We start from the raw sequence: 23558 nt of genomic DNA, 5'->3' as shown, positions 1-23558 counted from the left end.
CTGGTCTCTTTTGTGTCTTCCTGTTCCTCCAAGTGTATGATTACTATGTGGCTTAATAGGCTTAACATATCCACAGCAAACTTTCATTTTATTTTCTAACCTTAGTCAATATTTTACGTAAATTTAAGTGAATGAAATATGTCATACTACTTTTCCTGGCATCATTTTCTGCCAGCTGCAATTAAATGTTCCTTTTTGTTGTAGTTTTTTAAACAATGCATGTTACTTCCATGATTATTTTAAGCATATAGGATGAAAACTTTTCTAAACGCTTAATTCCAACTCTTCATATATTACAAATAACCTCAGGATTCCTATGCATCCTGGAAATCCTGGAAATTTAGACAATACTTTTACAGGCATTTTAAAACATCGTATGTAAGAAGCTGTGCTGATGTGATTTACAACATGTTGAAATTGTTAGTAGAGGTAGATCATAGTAATTTTTTTGTCCAAGTTTAAAATTCACACGAGGGACCTACGTATAACATATTGTTTGGATGACTGCCACAATTCAAGTGTTCAAGTAATAACAAACACATGTTAAACAGTTAGCAGTGATGTAGCCATCACCTGTAATGGAGACACTTCATCTCATTGCACATCCTGAACCCTGCACCATTAAAAAAGCAGGAATAAATTAATTGGGGTAAATGTGTCAATAATGTGGAATTAATTGAGGATTCATTGAGACCAGTGGCTGACTTGAATCGTCAGGAAAAGCTCAAAAATGCCCTGAAAGATAATTTCTTACATAGAGAGGGACGTTTTATTTTCACACTCAAATTAACATTCTGCACAATGGCCTATTTTACACATATCTCCCAAAACAATTCACACCCTGCAACAGCATTTGGTCTGGTTATTTTTGATGTGACTGAGCGGTAGCACAGAACCTAAAGGAATCCTTTTTGGCTGTAAATGCTGAAAATACACACTCCACATGCTACGTTGCCAAAGTCACCTCTGACTGATTCTCAGTGGAGCGGCTCCAGGTCGTCCTCCCTGTGTGAGAGCAGAGTACAGCTCGGTTTAATGGGTTTGAGACTGGTTACTGCTCATATACTGTACATATGAGTCGTGAGTGTCAAAGATACAGCACGTGTAAAGTCAGAACTGATACAGTGTGCAAAAAAAGAGCAAATATATCAATGGCAATGTCAAGAAACAATGGTTGGGTTCATGTGATGCACTTGGAGACATTTTTGTGAAACTAAAATGACACACTATGGGAGGTGAAAGATGGGAGAAGGCTGCACACAGCACTTTATACTTTAGAATTTAATATTTACCCATTTTTAAATTACCACAGGTCAACTTTTACTTCATTTAACATTTATACTCCTGTTCCTATGCTGTATTTTGTATTTCTGTGAAATTTTCTTCCGGTTAATGCGTCGTGTCCTCTTACGTAGCATATTGTTTTATTTTGTGTGCCATACACCAGCGGAAGACACATTCCATTAACGCACACGATGGGTTTGAGTCCACACCCTGCATGACTGGTGAACGGGGCTTGGGAACGCTGGGGCCTTCTTTTGATTTTCCTTCTGCAGTGTATAGACAACAGTTGCCAGCTGTACGGTGGTTGTCAGCCCTGTGACAGACAGATCGTACAGTGGTGTTGTCTGTTTCTGAGCTCCAGCCCGTTGCCAACTCGAACAGGATAAGCAGGAATAGAAAAATGGATGTTAGGAGAAGAAGCAGAAACTACAAGAAAAAAGGGATATTTCCTAAATCATCTTTATTTAAAATACCTGATGTAACGACAGGTGCTTTTTAGAGGCAACACAGTGCAAGCATTAGTTTGGTGTCCACTAACATTTAAAGTGATACAAGAGCAACTATTCAGGGCAAACTCACGATCAGAGGTGGTTTATATACAATGATACATCTGTCTACTACATGATATTTTTTTCAGTTTGAGAAACAGAGTGGATACTATTCACAGTTATGTATACGACGAAATATATTGCCAGCAAAACCTTCGTGGTAAACACTGCTTCAAATTTGCATGAACACACAGCGTATTGTACAAATGTATTTCAATTCTCTTCGCCTTTTAGGTGCTTTTGCTAAAGACTTCTGCAATGTTTTTCTATTTTTGATTTTTCTTTTACGAATTAACCAGGGGGCTTCTAAACAACGTGCAAATGGTTGTACAATGTATCGCGAAATCTTACAGTCAAAAACACTGTAATTATTGTATCCTTAAATACCCTAATACAAGGCTGCAGGCAGGATGGACCAGTGCCCACCATAGGGATGGATGGTATAACCTGTAAAATAGGTTTAGGGCAAGCTGTTTGTGTTCGTATTTAAATTGGCAGTCACATGTTCACCAGTGCGGTTGTTCATTTGTGTCACTGACAGAAAGCATACCACTCTTACACAATAAAAAAACAACAACAAAAACTAAATAAGAACATATAAGACCAAGGCAGAACCATGAGGTTATTGGGAAACATGTTGCTCCACCTCCCTTTTGTCCACAGCAGACATTTGTGACGTGTCACAGTAGAAAAAGCACAAGGTGTAGGGAAACAATCAAAATGAATCCTGACTGAATGATATTTAGCTGCTTCAGGTTGAGGGTCTTGGTCGTTGTGCATGGTGGCTCAGTCAAACTGTCTCTGTCTGAAACCACGCCCATGTTCATTTATTCAATACACACTGTAAATATTCCATAGTTTATTTTAGTCAAAAAAAGTAACAAAATACAAATTAAATGTTTATTTAATCTAATTCAAGTCCTGAATATTGATTGGGGGAATTCGGGGAATCTGGGACATTTTTTGCAATTTTGACTTCTGCGACTTATTCCGAAATCTGCACTGCATATTAAATAGGCAGTGATTTTGGAGAGAGGGTGTGTCACAACGTTTGTCTATAACAGAGCCAGCTTTAAATTGATGAACAGAACCTGTGCTGTTTCTATTATGACAAGTCACTATGCAGGGCGACTGTTTTTTTGCTAGAAAAACCTTGACGCGTTTCAGGAATGTTTAAGAATGCTCTCTGGCTCAGACACAAGCTGACACCTTCGAGACATGTAGACATCATTTAGTTCAGCTGTGGAAGGACACAGCACATGCACACATGCACTATTTCTGTTGTCTATGTTAAGACATGGTATCCAGACGCACAGTTGAGAGACATGGCTTTAAGGCAATGAATTCACAATATGTTAACCTAAAAAAATTCACCCAAAACCAAATCCCAAAGTTGCTGTGAGACAGAAGAGCATACGGCACAATTTCCCATCACACAACAGATGCACACACACACACACACACACACACACACACACACACACACACACACACACACACACACACATCTGATCTGCTGTGTGAGAGGCTTTTAACTTCCATCACAAACCACTTTTGGATTTATTAATTAATTTAAGATAGACTTCAGGGAATCAATTGTTTTTGTCCCAAAGCCCTAGACTGAATTGGAAATAACATCCCATAAAATCATGCGAGTAAAGTTGTATGTTGTGATATTAACACCACTCCATATTCAAAATATTGTATTTTGATACCATGCTATAAAGCGTAGGTGATACCGCCCAGCCCCATCCTGTCGTATAGTGTGCCATTAAAATGTTTGACACTTGTAATGTGATTGATATTGACTTGTAGCTATGAATAAAGTAATATGTTTAATGGTTATGTTGAAAAAAGTGTTCCCTGGCTTTTTCAAGGAAACACATCCCACAGACATACAGATATACTCTCTCTCTCTCAATGTCACTCACTCACTCACTCGCTCGCTCGCTCACGCAGTGCAGGGCTCCAGAGTGCGACTAACAAATGTCCTTGGTCACACCGCTGACATTTAACTGATGTGTCTCTGTATTTGTTCGAGTCGTGTCGCCTCCTCATCTCATCTCCTCTGCAGAGTTTACACTCACAGACACAGGCCCCGGGCTGGCCCTGCCCCCACTCACTCACTCACACACTGAGACACAGACAGAGAAGCAGAGATGAGGGCGAATAGGAGGTGAGCGAAGCAGTAAATGTCGAACAGTGGCGACAAAACGTGTGAATACAGGGTTTCCCGCGACGGACCACTAATACAAATTGATCAGCGCTGCTGCAGCAGAAGCAGCGGTTGGTTTGAAGCGTGTCAGAGTCTCTACCTGAATGTGATCCCTCAACACTCCTGCTGACCTGCGATCACTTTACACTTTTACAATAAACACCGACACTAATCACACGTTATTAAGATCCGAACCGCACTGACGTTTACTTTGTGTTTGTTTGATTGACTTGAGAGTTTATGAGACACGCATTTAAACAATCCCCAAAAAAATCGAACCCACACATGAACAAAGTCCTAGGTATAACGCTGGAACACTAACCCAATACAATAGAAACTTAAAAGCTCATCTAAATTATAAGCATCCCTTCCTGTTTGCTGAGCAGGTAACATATATCCTGAGCCAAATGTTTAATATTTATCAAGAGCAATTTTTTTTAACAGAGCCAGAGAGTCCATTTTATGTATTGTTTTGGTTGTCTGTGGTTTATTCTTTATTTATTTAGGATATTTGAAATATTAATATTTATTTTTAAATTGAATTCAAATGTCAGACTCAATATTCTTTAGAATTAAGTGATCATTATACCAGTGGCTTAAAATGGTTTCACGATGATGATAATATCATATATTCCAATAATTTCTGGGACAAAGAATCATCCAACAAAATGTGTTATTGTGACAGTCCTACCTTAATATTTTTAATAATGCAGCAAGTTAGGGGTTTCCTTGTTCAGTTTACAGCTTTAGTTCTCTGAGAATTGATTTCATATCTAGGCAAAATTGGTATTGTACAGTGAAATATCCTGAACTGAATCGATATTTGAACAAATCAAACCCCAGCCCTAATTAAGAAATTACCGATGTAAATGGGAACTGTCAAGAAATGGTACAATAGGTGTATTATTGCGGTGCCAAGGGGCACAGTGATACATTTTGGGTGCACCTAAAGGATGTGCTGGTGCACTTAAATGACAAGGTTAGAAAAGTAAGTCTGGAGCCCTGCAGGGGGTAGGGGAGCATCCGTAGACAATGATTCAAGCAGTGGTTACTATAGATCTTCAGGATGATGGTCTGAAAAAAAAGAGAGAATGGTGATAAACAAGTTTGTTAGGAAATGTCTTGGTAGATGCAGCAATAAATAAACCTCTGTCTAGATAAAGCCAGCAGGTGGCAAGATGTAGGGCAAAAGATAGAAAAAAACATGAACCTATGTGCTCACATTTAGAGTAACACTTATTTTGACCACGTTTGAGGACACTGCACATCCATAGTTCTTTTTCAGGACAGAGGATTTCCATTTCAGTCTAGTGATTAATTCATCCAGGTTCTGGTTCCATGTGCAAATATAGCAATGCCCTGTCTCCCCAGTTTGAATTTGGCTGAAACTTTGATATTGATCTTTGTTGTATTTTGGTCAGTTTTAGATTGGTTGACATGGATATGTATTTACCGTAGGACGTGTTGGGGATGAGAGCTCCACAGTCTGCGGGTTCAAGCAGGTGACATGGCTACGGTTGTCTGTAAATGTTCAAGAAGAGGTGCCACACAACATGACAACAGGTTAGCTTTCTATCTATAAGGTTGTCGGAGAGTGACTTAAAGGGAAATAAATCGATGATTAAGTTGTAAATTTAGGCCACATGTCATGTTTTGAGGGGGAATATCAGCATCTGTCGGGCATCTTGTTAAGTTATAATTTAGTGTGGGTTTATGGTAAATGACAAAATACATAATCAGCACCACATTATCTACCACAGTATCAGGACTTTGAAAAGATTGTGTCCATTCTGAAGAAATTGCCTCTTTTGTGGAGGAGGAAATGTTTGGTCATCTGGGTGATTCTTGTTATTTACCTCTACGTACTATTCAAGGGGTTTCGTAATTTCTCAAGAGGCAATGACATGTGGAACGATTCTAATTACTGCTTATATCGTGTGTAGCTCGACCTCTAAATGACCTGCTGTCATGCAACTTGTTTTGACCAAACTTGGCTGCAGTAAGGGATAAACAGACCTTTCCACTACAATTCTGCCTCTGTGTCTTCTTCATGAGAAATCTTCTTCAACACTTATTTCCAAAAAAGTATTTTTTTATTCCTTTACTTTTGTAAGATTGCAACTTTATTCTTGTAATTTTTACGACTTTATTCTTGTAATATTGCCACTTTATGCTCAAAATCTCAGATTTTTCTTTCTTCATTATGGCCCCTCCTACTACTAAGGACTTAAGTTAAGGTACGTTACATGTGTTTGCCTTCGACACAGTGCAGGCAAATCCTAACCACCAGGGGAATATGGCAGTTACATGGTTATTACTGGTGTTATCTGCCAGAACTAAAATGACGGATGCCGGTTCAACAGCAGCTGCATCCTTATGGGTTTAATGTTTGATGCATTCCACTTTAATAAAAGTGTCGTATCATTCACTACTTTAGATCTTGGTCTTGTTGACGTCAAGGTGAAATTTCTTACTTGGTTCCCTCCTCTGCAACACCCTCAGGGTCCAGTTTAACCTCCTCCTCCATCTTTTCCTCCGAAATCAGTTCCTGTTTCTGGTGTCGACGGAGGCATTTCAACACGACCATGGAGAGGATCAGCAGAGCCAATGCTCCGCCCACCGATGCCCCGATAGCTACTGCAATGGTGGAGTCCCTCGGCGGGGGAACTGAGGAGAGGAGAGGAGAGGGTTGTAGACAACGGATAAAGACGAGTGTTCCAGCGAGATGCTGAGGGACTTCAACCTCTTGATGGTCATTAATAAGTAAAAAGCTGACTCAGCACCAGTAGGTCCTTACACTTCAGGAAACACACACACACACTTATCCATGCACTCCAGAGCACAGATAGATGTTAACTTTCGCACGACTTTGCTTAATTTATGTCACATTTGAAACAAAAGTTGTTAAAACGTATACTTGCACAAAATGTAGCCATATATGTTTAATCATTTGTAGCATCTATTTGTGATGAACAGCAACAGTATAAATACCTATAGTAATGGTGAAAACCTCAAATTGAGGGTTTGAGCCATATTTTCACACAACTACGGGAATTATTCATGAGCCACAAAGGCTATTCCCTAACAGAGAGAAGCAAAATGGCCTGATTTAGATCCAGAATGGAAATAATAGGGGACTTTGTGTCCCAAAAAAGTAGACCACTGAATGCTGTGACACAAAGACCCCCTATTATTTCCATTCTGGATCTAAATCAGGCCATTTTGCTTCTCTCTGTTAGGGAATAGCCTTTGTGGCTTCTTTAGTGACTGTTTGCTCGTTTTTAATATATGCCCGGGTTTTCCCTGCCTCCCATTGCGAATTTAGTGATCCCCATCACTTTCCCTTTCCTGTTCTGCTCCTGTCGTGTGCCCTTGTATTTTCTGTCCATGATCCAGAGTTTTGCTTACATTTGTGCTGGCGGCATTTTTGACACCAAAGTTTCTTTGTTTTTGCAAACCTTTAAACAGAAACCCGAAGCCTTCTTATTTGATTCCCTGCACTACAAGCCCTGTCTCCATTTTGGGTACAGCTAAAATGGAAACCTAATACAAAGTTTTTCTCAGTGGCACTCTCCCTCAAAACTGCACATCCAGATTTTGGTTTAGTGCTGAGTAGCGTGTGATGGCCCTGAGAGTGCATTTCCAAGGCAGCGTCTAGTATTTATAGAAAATAACAGAAGGTTGGGTTGCGTTGTTTTGGGTGGAGTTTGCTTGTTCACCCTGTGTCTTCTTTAGCTTCCTCCCACAGTCCAAAGACATGCAGATTGGGGTTAAGTTGATTGGAGACTCCAACTTGCCCGTAGTGTAAATGTTTGTTCTGTATCGCTGCTTTCAGCATGAACAGAACTCCAAACCTTTTCCTGAAATTATCCGGACTGGCTGTATGTGCGAGTCACTTGCTCCGGACATTTAGCGGAACTTTTCCTGCCAGTGCCTGAGCAAAATGTGCTGAATGACGCTTCTAACACATGGTGGACATTAAACTTGGAGACTACAAATATCTCAGGACGGAAAAGGGGAAAGATGCAAGTAGACAACACAGATAAAGACGTCACTTTGGAAAGACAACAAGTTTTTATGGTGATAAGGGCTGGCAGTGTCAATGTGCTGTAAACAAAAACGCAGTACGTGCCTCCTGCGTGTTCATCGCAGGTGCCACCTCTCGCCTGAATGTTCCGGAAACTTTCCTGTTGTTGTCAATGCATCTAATGTGGACCATTTCCTGATTAGTTCTTCATATGTGAAAAGCAAACTCTTGAAAATCTCCGGCAAATTGGGACAAAACATTCTCCATAGTTCATGTCTGAAAACTGCTTCTGTCAGCCCTGTGATACACTAGTGACCAGTCCAGGGTGTACCCCACCTCTCGCCCAATGTCAGCTGGGATTGGCTCTAACCACACCTTTTTTACCCTTATAGGATAAATGGTAGAGATAATTAATGGATGGAGAAGGTATAGGGTCAGTATCTTACGTTCAGTGACAACATTAAGTTGTATGGGACCATATCCCGGGGTGCGGTCTGGGGAATTCATCACATAGCAGTTGTAAGTCCCCACATCCTCCACCTGGATATCTGACAGTTTGATGGACAGATCGTTCTTATCCAGGTTCCCAGCAAACATGACCCTCTCTCCGAACCGTTCTGTCCTCAGAGTCACCATTCCTTTCCTCTTATAGAAAATCATAAACTATGGACGGAGAAAGAGGCAGAGAGTTTTTAATTGGCTAAAAGATTTAGGACATAGGTGCCCGAAGTATTCTGCTTATTAAACATGTAAATACAAGCCACTTTACCATTTCCTTTGTGTCGTTGAGTGTTTCTTGGTAGGTCCAGTTCATGATAAACGTGTTCACATCCATCTTGTAGCAGGACGTGAACGTGCAGGGGATTTTGACTGTTGTTCCGTTCAGTGCATTTATGAAACTGGGCACGAGCACTTCCATGCTTGCACAACCTATAACGAAAAACAAAAACAACAACGGTAATAACACCAGTACCAACAACAGTGACATGCATGAGCGGTAAAACAAGGGGATTCAAACAAAATTTCATGTTAAATGCTTGCAGGCGGTGGTACAGTGGTTAGCACTGTCACAGCAAGAAGGTTTTTGGTTTGAATCCCAGTTAGGCCGGAGCCTTCCTGTGTGGAGTTTGCACGTTCTGCCTGTGTCTCCCTATTCCTTCCACAGTCCAAACACATGCAGATTGGGGTTAGGGCTAGTTGGTGAATTTAGGCGTGAATGTGAGTCTGGATGGTTGTTTGTCTCTATAAGTAGATCATGGATCATAGAATATCCATAGATATATCCATAGATAATGGATATAAATATAGATCATGGATCGATGTTTGCCAGGACTTAGATTTACTGTGAAATATTTGAAGCTGACTGAAATTATGCATATCAATAACAGATAAATAGGATGTATTAATATAATAGTTTAAGACATCTCATAAGGAACGTAAATCTAAATAATGAAAAAGGAAATTCATTCGCACAAGTTTCGGTACAAAGAAATATTTCATGTGAAAATGCAAAAAGGGCATTATTTTAGGGCTTTGTGTTTTCTGCTAAACTCCAAAACAACCTAAAGAGTGCAATTCCTCAGCAGTTTCAACTCGCCAATATGTAGTGAGGACGTGTTTCTCCAAGTAACTGCTGAGAGAGTGCTGTCTTTCAGGCTGAAAGCCATTTGATGTGACTTTTTCAAGTCGCAGCACAGCTTTAAATGTGGACCCACAAAGTGACTGGTAAGTCAAGCAACGTGCCTGCTATGTGGAGGAATTCCAGGAAAGTCTCCTGAGAAACACCAAATTGAAAGGGGTGTTTCACAGCATGTGTTTAATCCATATAAATCTACTGTAATCAGCCTATATGTCATAGATGGATTTGCAGATTGCATTTTCCAAGCAATGCCTTAGTCTAGAGCAGAGGTCTTCAACAGGGGGTCCACGGAGGTACTGCAGGGGGGTCGCGAAATTTTTGGTTGATTAGACAATTTTTTATATATTTTTAATTTTTTTTCCAAACTATTTTTTTTCCCAAAAATGTTTTTCCACACATTTAAATGTCTTTAAATACACATTAACATGAATCCAACATATTGTAGCGAACAGATAAATGGAGGCAGAAGATGTTATCTTTCAGTCAGCAATGCACACACTGCAGCTCCTATACCTTGCACATGTTTAAAATAAAAACATGAATACCTCTCCATCGCTCCATCAGTTTGGAGGTCCTTGGCCTGAAAAACGTTGAAGACCCCTGGTCTAGTGAACAAAAACACACCTTCACACAAGTTTACACAAAATGTCCCTATATCTTCTTGGATCTTAAAGCGAGGGCTGGTAATCCTTAAAAAACTAGCAAGAGCATGCTGCAACCAATACATCCCACCCCCTCCCATCAACCCTCTCTTCAAAGTTACGCATCCAAAATGCACGAACACTGCCTGCATACAGCATACGCTATGGTTTATTGATATTTTACACTCCTTTATTGTAAGGAGGTTTAAATCTTTGTCGGGAATAGTGACTCCGTATTTCCTTTGTTGTATTACTTATGGCATTTTGAAATCCTGTCTTAGAAACAGTCAATTAGAGGAGACTGACGGCAATCACATTTAATATTATAGTTATCACTGATTTAAATGAAACATCGATGGGGGAGATGATAACTTTTGGAAACAACATTTGTTGGAATGAAATTTTGACAGTTGAATTAAGTGCATTTAGTTGGTGTCACTTGTGTAATGTGGGTATCCACATTTTAAAAGTATTTTTTTTCTTGATTGGAGGATTATGTTTAATTAATTTTGAGAAGTTATTACAATCTCTGCAGTTGACTGGGTTATCAGAAGGTTTGGCAGCATCGCATATTCCTCGAATTTGGAACATTGAAAGAGCAATGAAGCCCCTTTAGGAAGGATTCCAAAGGTCAAATGCATAAACCTGTGTATAATGTAACTTGAAATTAGATTAATATATTCTTCAGTTTCTTTAAGTTTGCTCCTCTTCTCTGAGCATTTTATGTCTCAGCATGGACTCACACTCCCCAGACAGAAGCTCTGCCTCTCTCGTTCTCTCTTGTGTGTGTGTGCGTGTGTGCGTGCGTGCGCGCATGCGTGCGTGCGTGTTGGGACTCTGCACCATTCTCTCCTCTGCAGTCGGGTGTTTCTGGCTCCCTTCCCACTGCTGCTGCACCACTCCACAGGCCTGCCTGCCTCTCTGCACCACACACACGCACATATGCACATCCTCCCACAAGGTGTGTATTGCATGCTAGCGGTGCTATGTCAATGTCACCCACACAAACTGACCTACCTGCACACACAGCGTTAGCTGTGTGTCACATTCAAGCCCCGTCTGCCACCCCCCACCCCACACACACACACACACACACACACACAAGCACAGCATATGTTACTATAAGTCATAGACAGATACAGGCTGGTGTTTCTGATGACTCAGCAGTCCTAGGGATGGATGCAGAGACAGAGGGAGACAACGACTTGCTAACAGATGAAATACTGCAGTGAGGCAGCCTTGGGCCACTCCTCCCTCTCTCTGCCCCTCCCTCTTTCCTCTCCCATCTCTGGCCACCTCTCACGCCTCCTTCGTAGCACCTCTTCGATCTGACTACCCTCAAAATTACAGTTTCGGTTCCTCCCCAACGACACTCTCCAGCGTTTCTCTCTTCTACGCCCTCTCATTACCCTCCATTGTTCCCTCCTCTCACAAGGTCAATGCAGGAATAAAGTAGGTCTGTTACATAATTTCTCTCTGCTCCCTCCATTCCTCTTTTCCAACTCTGCATGGTCCCCGTTTCATTACATTTCAAGTACGATTCACATCAGAAGTGTATATTGCAGTAAAAATATCTTTTTTCATTTTTGTGGAAATGGTGTAAAGAGGATGAAGCCTTTCTGCCTGGAATCAGTGATTGGTAAAAAGAAGCCACTTGTTAAATCTTTGAGGTGTAAGAAAGTAGAAAGAAAGAACGTGCAGCTTATATTTTGACAAGAATGGAAATTAAAAAACTAAACAAAACATACAATGTTGTAGCTTGTATTTAAACTTGAATTGCCGCCCATGGTTCTAAGCCTTTTTAATTTTTTTACATCCACCATGTCATATCTATATATAAAGTGAAGACTTTTGTAGGAATTTTGGACAAGGCCTTTTATCAGAATCACCTCCGCCAAGTATATTGTGTTTTCATCTGCATTTCTTTGATATTCAGCAGGATTGCACAAAATCTACAGAACAGATTAAATCAAAACTCAGTGGAAGGAAGGTAAGGGTAAGGAAAGACTTCCATTAAATTTGGAATTTGAGACAGGACGTTTTTTTTGATTTGTCAGGGACTAATTCATGGGTGTTGATGAAGAAAATCAGGCATGTTTAGGGTTCTGATATTAATGAGTTTGGGTAATTTGGTGTAGATCCAAATCAAAATCCAGATGTGGTGAATGTAAGTGTGGTTTCAAGGGGGGACTGTTTGACCATGGTGGAGGTATGCGTCCTTTGAATGCCCTTCCAGTCAGCATATGAATTCAGTCACCTTGACCTTTGACCACTAAAAGCTGATCAGTTCATCTTTTAGTCCGAGTGAATGTTAGCGCCAAATTCAAAGAAATCCCTTCATGTAAGGCACCATAACACATTATTTATAGGGTATCCTTTCTACGAAGGATGTTTCCAAATTCTTCGATTGTCCAGGGAAGCTTCTCTTCATACCACGGGAACATTTCCCCAGTGTAAGCTACCCCACTGACACGTCCCAATCCAGGGAGACATCTGTGGGTTTGCTTGCACGAAGCTTCTGAGAGTGAGAATCCCCTGAAGGCTGACTCGACAAAAGCACGGACGCCATCTTGTGACGGTCTCTTCTAAAAGTGATTTAAAGCTGCATTAAGGGCACAAAGGGATGCAGCTTAGTATTTAGAGGATGTTTCAAAACAGACTAAGCAGTAAAATCCCTAATAGTAGGAGCACTTGCTTGTTCTGGTGCTGAAGGTGTTTTTCTCTGGTTTATAAGGTATAACAGGAGGCAGCAGGTTCATCCACAGGGAGGGTACTGACGAAACTGTACAGCATCCTTCTATGTCTGTGATCAGCTAAAGTCAGTGGCTGCTTCTCTCCCCTGACCTTCACCTCCTTTAGTGCATGCCTCTACGGTATAACCCACATTAACAAGGAGCACTTGTAAATTATATATATGTCCCCAGGGCGATCTTAGCTTAATGATAATTGCGCCACGAGGAGTTAAGACTGTAACAGCAGATATGATCTCAGATTGCTTCTAAAATGTTTCTATTTCAGTAATCAGATCAATATCTCGATGCATACTCTATTTTTTTTATATAGCATGTCTTGCGGTAGCAGTTGATCTACAGGTATCTTAGGAATGTTGCATGTAGTGGTCAGGGTCTGCAGAGGAAGAGTTGATTGCGATTCTGTAGGGTTTAGCTCTAGTGCCCCCTGTCATCTCTGTTATCTTTAAATAGTCTTTGGCTGCGATATAAACCTTAGTTAAAATATCTTGTCCCTTAAATGGAAAATAATATTGTGTTTCGCAATTAAAAGTCTATTTCCTGTCAAAGAAAAGGCACTGCTGGGATTTGAACCCAGGATCTCCTGTTTACTAGACAGGCGCTTTACCAACTAAGCCACAGCACCGACGGAAGAAGATCATTTTACAGACAAATGTCCGAGCTGGCCAGAGTCTGCCGATAGGGTAGCGATAGGGAGATAAACTATTGCGGCCCCAATAACTAATTTATACCAAATTAAACCTGTATCATTGTGATAAGAACTACCTGAAATAACAGGAATCGTCTTTGTAATTTTGGGTCCATGTTCCATCCACTAACATGGAGGAGGCGGATTACGACCTTTACATGAGCCAGCTGAAAGACAATGAAAAGGCACTGCTGGGATTTGAACCCAGGATCTCCTGTTTACTAGACAGGCGCTTTACCAACTAAGCCACAGCACCCCTAGCAGAAGATCAATTTACAGACTGAGACAGATGTCCGAGCTGGCCAGAGTCTGCTACAGTTTGTAGTGGATATTCTGTTGGTGCAATTCTGAATTTTGTTTCCTTAATTAGTGCCCCCTGCTTTGGAGACATCCACCCTGCATGAGGTCTGTCAGAGATTCATTCTGCAGTTGCAGGTATCATGTAGGATGTTCAAAATGTTTGTGACACAACTGAGATAAGGGAAAAGATAGTTATAGAAAAAGATAATGAGCCTGCAGCATCGCATTTTGCTGCTATAAAGTAAGTGTAAAGTGAACACCACTACTTCACAGTAGCACAGACAGAGAGGCATCATCCAGTATCATGACCTTATTTCACTGCAGCCATAATAACTGCACAGGCTGAAACTCCTTTTAAAATCTCACTGATGATCAATATTGAAAATACCAAACCAAAAGGGGAATATTGACCAGACTGAGTAAGAGTTGAAAGGTTCTTTCCGCTCCTTGTCCTTATCACCCCTACGGCCTTCCACTCTCATGCATTATTGACAGATGTATTTACTTATAATAGAGTCACAAAGTCTGACTGCTTTAAGATACAGTGCATTGTAAACATTCAAGCACTAAAAGGCTTTGAGTGGTGACAATAGCAGATGCACAAATAAACACAGATGGACTTGAAGGTAAACTACAGCCTCTGGTTTTGGATGGGGGTCGGTGTTAAACTTCTTCAGCAGAGTAAACGCTGAGGTGTCGAGCAGTTCAGTTTCAGTTGATCGTAAGAGAAACCCTGGTTCTATTAACATCTAAAAATAAAGAAACATCAGTTGCTCTCCTACATTTCTGTAATTTGCCAGATATCTGGACTGATTAAGTTTTGAACACATCAGAAAAATTACTTTAGATTAGTTGTGTGCTTGAAAAGTTTATTGTCAGGTAGTATTAATAGTTTTGTGATATCTGAAAATGAAAAAGACTACTGAATGAACTAATGTTACCTTTTCAGGTCTCACAATAGAAAATCACAATTGTTTTTGTTTGTGTACTTAGCATATAGCATTTCTTGTGATACCAGTTGATCTACGGTCAGAGAGGCTGTCTTAACAATGTTACTCTACTTATATGAACGTCAAATTTTGGGCTCGGATCAATATTTTCAAGATAAAATTTCACTTGTGATTGACATGTTGTAATTCAATGATAATGAGAACAAATATTTTGAGATCATAGACTGTATAAAGCTGGACAACACGTCTCCACTTCTTCCCACTATCCAGAAATAAAGCCAAAATATCGTTGACATTATGTACATTTGGAGCGAGAATGACAGTAGCGATAGGGAGATAAACTATTGCGGCCCCAATAACTAATTTATACCAAATTAAACCTGTATCATTGTGATAAGAACTACCTGAAATAACAGGAATCGTCTTTGTAATTTTTGGTCAGTGGTCCATCCACTAACCTGGAGGAGGCGGTTTACGACCTATACATGAGCCAGCTGGAAGACAAAAGGCACTGCTGGGATTTGAACCCAGGATCTCCTGTTTACTAGACAGGCGCTTTACCAACTAAGCCACAGCACCGACAACTGCAGTTCATTTTAAAAGAAATATGTTCGAGCTATCTAATTTGTTTCCTAATAAAAACAGAAACATAATTACAATTACATTATAACATTTTGACTGACCTGTGGTATTTTGGTGCTTCTGTACAAAGGTATAAGACAATGTACATTGACCTGTTCGAAGTCCATGCCACTGAATTTACAGTACATGCCTCCTCCTGTTTGTGTGCTGCTGCCCTCTAGTGCCTCTCTGTGGTAACTGCAGCTGTGCGGTTGAGTACACACCAATTGGCAGAAGGAATATTGCTGGGAAACTGCATGAGAAATTAAAATCTGTACGATTACTACACTGCTGGACCCCCCCTCAACCTAGAATAGAACTGGTGTTCTTCTGAATGACCAAGCAACAGGCTCCCCAGCAACAGTATCTGTTTTCAGTTGGCATAATGCAACGGGTGGCGACACCATCTAAAAATACTGGGTGAACATTGTTGTACTGAAATTGACAAAGACAAACTTCAACTCCATTTCCTCCAACTCCATTAGGTTGGATGGTGTCAAACCGGTCAAAGTATTTCTTCACAGTCTCACTGCACTCAACATGTAGTCTCACTTCAAGGAACAGGTTTAAAGTGACAATGAAATTGGATGAAAATTTGATTTTAAAAACCGGCCTCAGCAATTTCCTTTTTGTGTAAATTGCATGAAAAACATCAATTACATAAAAATTCAGACTTTGGAATGATCCCACCCCTCTGTCTCTACTCTACTCTACTCTACTCTACTCTGTCTCTACTCTTCTCTCCCAGACCAATGAACTATTGGCTCAGCCACTGAATGATCTCTCCCTGCATGACGACTGTGCTTGACGCCATGTGTCCTGCTCAGGTTAATAACCTCGCCACAGCTTGGGCATGAGACGCAGTGAAGAGGCACAAGACCAGTAAGTTGAAATAAAGAGGTGTTAATCATTCTCTGCAAAAGACACGAGGACGTAATAACTTCCCTTATTAAAGATGTCATATTAGCTGAGTGTTAAGATAAAATAAGGTAAGATAACATAATATAAGGTAAGATAAGATAAGATAATCCTTTATTTTTCCCACTACTCTCAATAAAGGTAATAAATAAGTACAAGGGCACAATATAAACACAAGGAACTATAAGAAATTTTAATATGTACAATGTAACAGTATTGCACATACACTACCGTTCAAAAGTTTGGGGTCACCCAGACAATTTCGTGTTTTCCATGAAAACTCACACTTTTATTTATCAAATGAGTTGCAAAATGAATAGAAAATATAGTCAAGACATTGACAAGGTTAGAAATAATGATTTTTATTTGAAATATTAATTTTGTTCTTCAAACTTTGCTTTCGTCAAAGAATGCTCCATTTGCAGCAATTACAGCATTGCAGACCTTTGGCATTCTAGCTGTTAATTTGTTGAGGTAATCTGTAGAAATTTCCCCCACGCTTCCTGAAGCACCTCCCAAGTTGGATTGGCTTGATGGGCACTTCTTCCGTACCATACGGTCAAGCTGCTCCCACAACAGCTCAATGGGGTTGAGATCTGGTGACTGCGCTGGCCACTCCATTACAGACAGCATACCAGCTGCCTGCTTCTTCCCTAAATAGTTCTTGCATAATTTGGAGGTGTGCTTTGGGTCATTGTCCTGTTGTAGGAGGAAATTGGCTCCAATCAAGCGCTGTCCACAGGGTATGGCATGGCGTTGCAAAATGGAGTGATAGCCTTCCTTATTTAAAATCCCTTTTACCTTGTACAAATCTCCCACTTTACCAGCACCAAAGCAGCCCCAGAACATCACATTACCTCCACCATGCTTGACAGATGGCGTCAGGCACTCTTCCAGCATCTTTTCACCTGTTCTGCGTCTCACAAATGTTCTTCTGTGTCATCCAAACAAACACCTCAAACTTTGATTCGTCTGTCCATAACACTTTTTCCAATCTTCCTCTGTCCAATGTCTGTGTTCTTTTCCCATATCAATCTTTTCTTTTTATTGGCCAGTCTCAGATATGGCTTTTCTTTGCCACTCTGCCTAGAAGGCCAGCATCCCGGTCGCCTCTTCACTGTAGACGTTGACACTGGCGTTTTACGGGTACCATTTAAAGAAGCTGCCAGTTGAGGACCTGTGAGGCGTCTATTTCTCAAACTAGAGACTCTAATATACTTGTCTTCTTGCTGAGTTGTGCACGGGGCCTCCCACTTCTCTTTCTACTCTGGTTAGAGCCCGTTTGTGGTGTTCTCTGAAGGGAGTAGTACACACCGTTGTAGGAAATTTTCAGTTTCTTCGCAATTTCTCGCATGGAATAGCCTTCATTTCTAAGAACAAGAACAGACTGGCGAGTTTCACATGAAAGTTATCTTTTTCTGGCCATTTTGAGAGTATAATCGAACCCACAAATGTGATGCTCCAGATACTCAACTAGCTCAAAGGAAGGCCAGTTTTATAGCTTCTCTCACCAGCAAAACAGTTTTCAGCTGTGCTAACATCATTGCACAAGGGTTTTCAAGGGTTTTCTAATCATCCATTAGTCTTCTAAGGCGATTAGCAAACACAATGTACCATTAGAACACTGGAGTGATAGTTGCTGGAAATGGGCCTCTATACACCTATGTAGATATTTCATTAAAAACCAGACGTTTCCACCTAGAATAGTCATTTACCACATTAACAATGTATAGAGTGTATTTCTGATTAATTTAATGTTATCTTCATTGAAAAAAACAGTGCTTTTCTTTGAAAAATAAGGACATTTCTAAGTGACCCCAAACTTTTGAACGGTAGTGTATATGATATTGAAAGAATGAATATTGCAGAGTTAAATTACTTGAAAGCCGGAGTGAGATACAGTATAGAAGGTGCACGTAGTCACCTGGGCGCGGAGCTGATTGTACACTTTATAGTGCACTTTTGAAGCTATTTGGAGGTGACTTCACAGGATAATTTAAGTTTCCAGCTACAGCAGGAAGTTGTGTTTCACAAGCTAGTGATGGAGAGCACTGGCTTTACCTTGAGGCACATTTGATCATTCTGAATTTGTAGAGGGATGCTGTGGGTTTGATCACATGTGGGTCACACAGTGTGGGAGCCTGTTTTTCATGTTAAATACATAGACTGTATATATAGATGGACGTAGGGTCCGTGACGTCACCCGTTGGTTTCTGAAGAGTGAAAATGAGGCTAGTAGTAAGCGTTCACCCGGCGCCATCTTGCCGGTGCTGACTCCTCCTAGTTCCTGGCTAACCAATAAATGGGCAAAGAGGAGGAGCTAGGCTACATGCTATCCGCGGCTGTTAACCGGCTAGCGGCTAGTGATGTTGCTTCAGGATGGTCGCGATCTGTACAACGAACTCACTCGAGGTAAGTAACCTTGAAACTATACAACAACAAAACCTATTGCTTTATCTATTATCATAATCATATGCTTACATGCCTCAAGTGGTTTTTAATATTTAATTGTTATAAAAGTTACCGTTTATTTAACACGTGTAATGAACAGATTGAAGCAAATTAACTACACTACTACAGAGTCGTGTGTTTGGTTGTGACTTGATTTTAATTTTAGTAAGTTAATATCAATACGCTACATGTGTAAGTTGCATGTGATAGTAACTATATGTTTCACAAATGTTCTGATACAGGCTGGTATAACCACCATTACTATTGCCACCTTGTTTATTTAGCCTGTTATGGAATTTACAGTGAATTAGACAGTTTAGATATGATTATAATCTCCACACACCACTGTTGTAAACAGTTCTCATATTTATTATATAATTATGTTTTCACACTGAGAGAAGTGGAGAGACTTGATGTGGACTGTTATCAACAGCTCTGTGAGAGATTATCACCTTGAATATTACAGATGAGGTAGAAAGACATTTGATCTATTTGTACAATGTTTTATTTCTTTCAGTACATTTCATTTAGCTGACGCTTTTATCCAAAGCGACTTACAATATGTGCATTTAACCATGAGGGTACAAACCCAGAGCCCAGTACATCGGTTCTGTCTGAAATCTGTGGTGCTTCCACCTGCTGAACACAGAATAAACTGTAAGAACCAGTCTTTGCTGGAACATACACAACATAAAACATCCTTTTATAGTGAGTTTCTTCTTTTCATTAGATGAAGCACTGCAGCACCTGATGTCCTCAGCATCCACTGTGGCAGCAGCAACATGGTGGAGAGTCGGCAGCTTCAGGCTGGTCAACATGAGGACGACCTGCACCAGCTTCATCTGCACAACACTTCATGTTTTCCTCCCTTAACTAAAGATGGCCTGCAACTGTTTAGAGTCATTGCTAAGTGTCATGGATAATAGAGTTCATTTCTATATTCATTATGGTTGGTTAAAAAAATTAACACTTATCAGAACAATGTTTATCTTTTACTTTCTGATTTGATACACTTTAGATAAAAACCCAGTGTTTTATTTTTCTTCTTTGCCATAAGAGACAGAACACGGTCAGCACAGCTGCGTCCTTCAGGCTCGTCCGTCCCTAATAATATGACAGGAAACATAAAAGTATGGCATTATTGTAGAGGAAGTGTTACAAAGTTTGTATCCTTATTTTCTGTGGATATTCAACTATGTATTTGAATATGGTTTTGGATTAAACAGTGCACTACCAAGACAATGAATGTACAGTATGGAGTTCTTCCACATTAATAGTATTGCATTTGTAATTTAATGCATTATGTATTATGTGCAATACTTTGCTTTGATTGTTTGTAAGTTATGAAAACAGGTCTGTACCTGGAGTCAGTGTTGAAGTGATGACTCTCAGTGTTCAGTCTGGTTGGATTCCAGTTGTGTCTCATGTTGGACATCCACAGGTGCAGGCTGTCTGAGTCACCTAGAGGAACATTCAACACAAATACACAGATATGTAAAGTCATACATGTGCCAGGTTAACTCCTTAACAGACTTTTACATGGTAAAAATAAAAGTTTATTACTTCAAAGTTCATCAGATCATAATCATTTCAGCTTAGGAAATAGGTGGTGGACATCAGCCTCAGGTTCTCTATGTGACTGTCTATTCTAGTAAAGTTACACTTCCTATAATTTATTTATGTGACAAAATACATTATTCTGCATGTCCACTTATTTAACACAATAATTCAGTAAAATCTGCCTAAGATTAACAATGTAAAAACTGAATGTAGCCGACAAGTTTTCACTAACACGTTACAACACATCAACACCAATACTCTGAATAAAGAGCTTTAGGAGACGTAATGCTACTTTAAACAGCTGCTCTTAAAATGCAGATGTGACTTTAAATACTCACGTTTCAGTTGATCACAGTAAATCGGTTTCTGCAGAATAATAATCTGTGTAACGTAGTCAAGTCAAATGGGTTGGCGAGTGAAACAACTTTACATAACATTAGATATCTTACGTGGTGGAGCTTATTCTCCAAACACACACAGTCTCCTGTCTCAGTTTAAAAGATTCATAACGCTTCTCTCTGCTGTGTGGACCGGTTCATGTCGGTTCATGTCGGTTCAATAACTCCCGTACGGTCCCGTTAGCATCGCCATTACTGCTGGTATCTTGCCTGCAGGCTAGCGGAGCTAAGCTAACAAGCCAGGTACAGAGACACCGATACCTGCTCATCACTACTAACACATACATAAAATAAACTTTACTTACCACAGAAACTGGAGCGCAGACGTCTTTAGCTTCTCCGTCAGGAGAACAAGCCGAACATCAAACCGTATTATTCATCCGATATGTGAGTGAAACCTCTCCACAGACTCAGGTCCTGCTCGGTGGCGGGGGTTAGCCTGTTAGCCTGTTAGCTCAGGTGAAGCCGAGCAGGCAACAGGCTAGGAGCTGGAGTCGCGCGCTAACGGTGACGTCACCTGTCCATCAAGTGATAATTATTCATAATATCAAACCTGTATATAATTTAAACGAGTGAGTTAGAAACAAATTCACCCCCCTCAGAGTTGTCATGAAGGAAGAACTTAGTGATTGAGACTAAAACCGTTTTTTGAACCAGGCTGTAAACAGGTTTAATTCTGCTCTAAACTCGGGCTTTTTAACATGGGAGTCAATGGGAATTGACTCCTTCTTGGAGCCAGCCTCAAGTGGCCACCCAGTGAACTGCAGCTTTTTGTACTTCCGTATTGGCCTCATCGCTCATGAACCCATCTGGGCCAGGTCATCTCACTTACGTCTTGCATTGATGTGCTAATATTGCCCATAAACACAGATGCGGGTTTGTGACAAGGCCTGTAAATATGAGTCTCTCCCTGTTAGCACCTTATCACAGGGCCTGTTTCTACACATCACTCACACTGAGTCACAGATCCTTACTGGACCTGCTGTGCACGGACTAATGAGCCAATGTTTATTTTTTCACATAGAGCATCATCATAATCCTGTTTGAAGGCTGTGATACAACAGGCCACTGGTGTTGCTGTCAGAGGCTAAACACAGGTGGCTGTGTATGGGAGGAAAAAGAACAAGTCCAGTAACACAACGGATCACAAATCACGTTGGTATAATGACTTTGAATCAAGGGGGGGGGGGGATGCTTAAACAATTAACCGACATCATCTCACACCCATTATCACCCCCATCTCTGACACACATTCACATCCACTCTCTCTCAGAGAAGGGCCCAGAGGGTGTGTGATGTGTTGTGTGTGTGAGGGATCTCATCCTATCCAACTGTTGATCCGTGCATCAATGTGTGTAACCGGGCATCGATCGGTGTGACTGGTGTTGCGCTTCTTACCGGAGAGCGAGACGAGCAGCAGCACAGCGCTGAGCAGCGGAGCGGCGGAGCTCCTCTCCTGCGCCGGGGAAGACATCTTACCTCCGCCTGGGTTCAATCAAAACACGGCTTTAGAATGATCTGAAGAGAAAACAAGAGGGCGGAGGCAAAGAGCAGCGACTGTGCTCCAGATGTGCGCGTTAGAAACGCTTTGAAACAAGGCAGTGTTTTTGTTTTAGAGGCAGAACATGGCTGGCAGTGTCTTCAGCCGTCTGGAGGTTGATCTCATGGTTGTCAGTGTGGTGATGGATGAGGAGGGAGGGCAGGAAAGTCAGCACTAAAAGAAAAGAAAGGTATATATATATATATATATGTGTGTGTGTGTGTATAATTTCCTAAATGGCAGTTTATATATATACACATATATAATATTAATATTGTATTCAATATTTATAAGTTTATTTCATTCATCGACCAAACAATTTTTTTTACACCAACTCTCAAATCTTGCATGAAAATGAGCAGAGAGAAGAATTTTATTATATAATCTGCCAATCTTTAATAAGACATTAATTAATAAAGCAAAAATATATATACATTCCAGTTGTGACTAAACATTTGTGAAGATTTAAAAAAAATATGAACACTTAAGAATAAAAAGAAGGAGGCTAGTAATAAAGCTGATGACAAATAATAATAATACAGATCTAATATTAATCGTGAATTAATTTTAATTGTTGACATGATAAAGTCGAAATATTTGAGCAAAACCTCTTCAAAGATCTAATACTGATTACCACACTGTGTTTATGTACTACTGAGAAGAAATTCCTTTCACCAATCCATCAAAAGAGGAAGTCATTTATACTAGCACCATCTTATTTTATTTCAAGGTTCTTTACATTTCAACTTCATTCTAAATGTAATGAAAAGAATCTCTGAGTTTGTTTGACTTTTTTCTTGGTATTTTGACCTGCAAAATGAAAAAAAATCTTCTTCTCATTTTGTTTCTTAAGCCGACCCTTCTACTCTACCGTAGCCAGTAATATCTGCACTAAACTAAAATCTGCCAATATATTCCCATGGTTGAATTATTAGTTTAGATATTTGTAGCATAGCCATCATCAAAGTCCCCAAAACAACTAGGAAAGATTTTGGAAATATGTGTTACACAACCCACAAATATCAACC

General features: G+C 40.3%; 1 protein-coding gene and 3 non-coding genes across 4 annotated transcripts; all 4 read right to left on the bottom strand.

The window, feature by feature from the left end:
• Positions 1-1725: 1725 nt before the first annotated feature.
• On the bottom strand, positions 1726-22651 carry scn2b (sodium channel, voltage-gated, type II, beta). Its single transcript, XM_035155512.2, has 6 exons — positions 22389-22651; positions 8844-9004; positions 8521-8737; positions 6522-6714; positions 5501-5568; positions 1726-5121 (listed from the first exon to the last, which is right to left on the bottom strand). Exons 1-5 carry the CDS (start codon positions 22462-22464, stop codon positions 5559-5561), a joined length of 657 nt encoding a protein of 218 aa, XP_035011403.1. The 5' UTR covers positions 22465-22651; the 3' UTR covers positions 1726-5121; positions 5501-5558.
• Positions 13657-13729, bottom strand: trnat-agu. Its single transcript has one exon. It is a non-coding gene; the product is annotated as a tRNA-Thr (tRNA).
• On the bottom strand, positions 13976-14048 carry trnat-agu. Its single transcript has one exon. It is a non-coding gene; the product is annotated as a tRNA-Thr (tRNA).
• Positions 15549-15621, bottom strand: trnat-agu. Its single transcript has one exon. It is a non-coding gene; the product is annotated as a tRNA-Thr (tRNA).
• Positions 22652-23558: the final 907 nt, after the last annotated feature.

Source organism: Hippoglossus stenolepis, chromosome 4 (assembly GCF_022539355.2).
Source record: "Hippoglossus stenolepis isolate QCI-W04-F060 chromosome 4, HSTE1.2, whole genome shotgun sequence".
NCBI classification, from domain to species: Eukaryota; Metazoa; Chordata; class Actinopteri; order Pleuronectiformes; family Pleuronectidae; genus Hippoglossus; species Hippoglossus stenolepis.
Note: the sequence above shows the minus strand (reverse complement) of the source record. Positions and strands in the feature narration are given on the sequence as shown.

Coding starts and splice junctions, on each gene's coding strand:
- scn2b (XM_035155512.2), bottom strand. CDS start 22,464: ATGTCTTCCCCGGCGCAGGAGAGGAGCTCCGCCGCTCCGCTGCTCAGC. Junction 9,005..22,388: donor GCTGCTCGTCTCGCTCTCCG/GTAAGAAGCGCA, acceptor TTTTCGTTATAG/GTTGTGCAAGCATGGAAGTG. Junction 6,715..8,520: donor ACTTAATGTTGTCACTGAAC/GTAAGATACTGA, acceptor TCCTCTCCTCAG/TTCCCCCGCCGAGGGACTCC.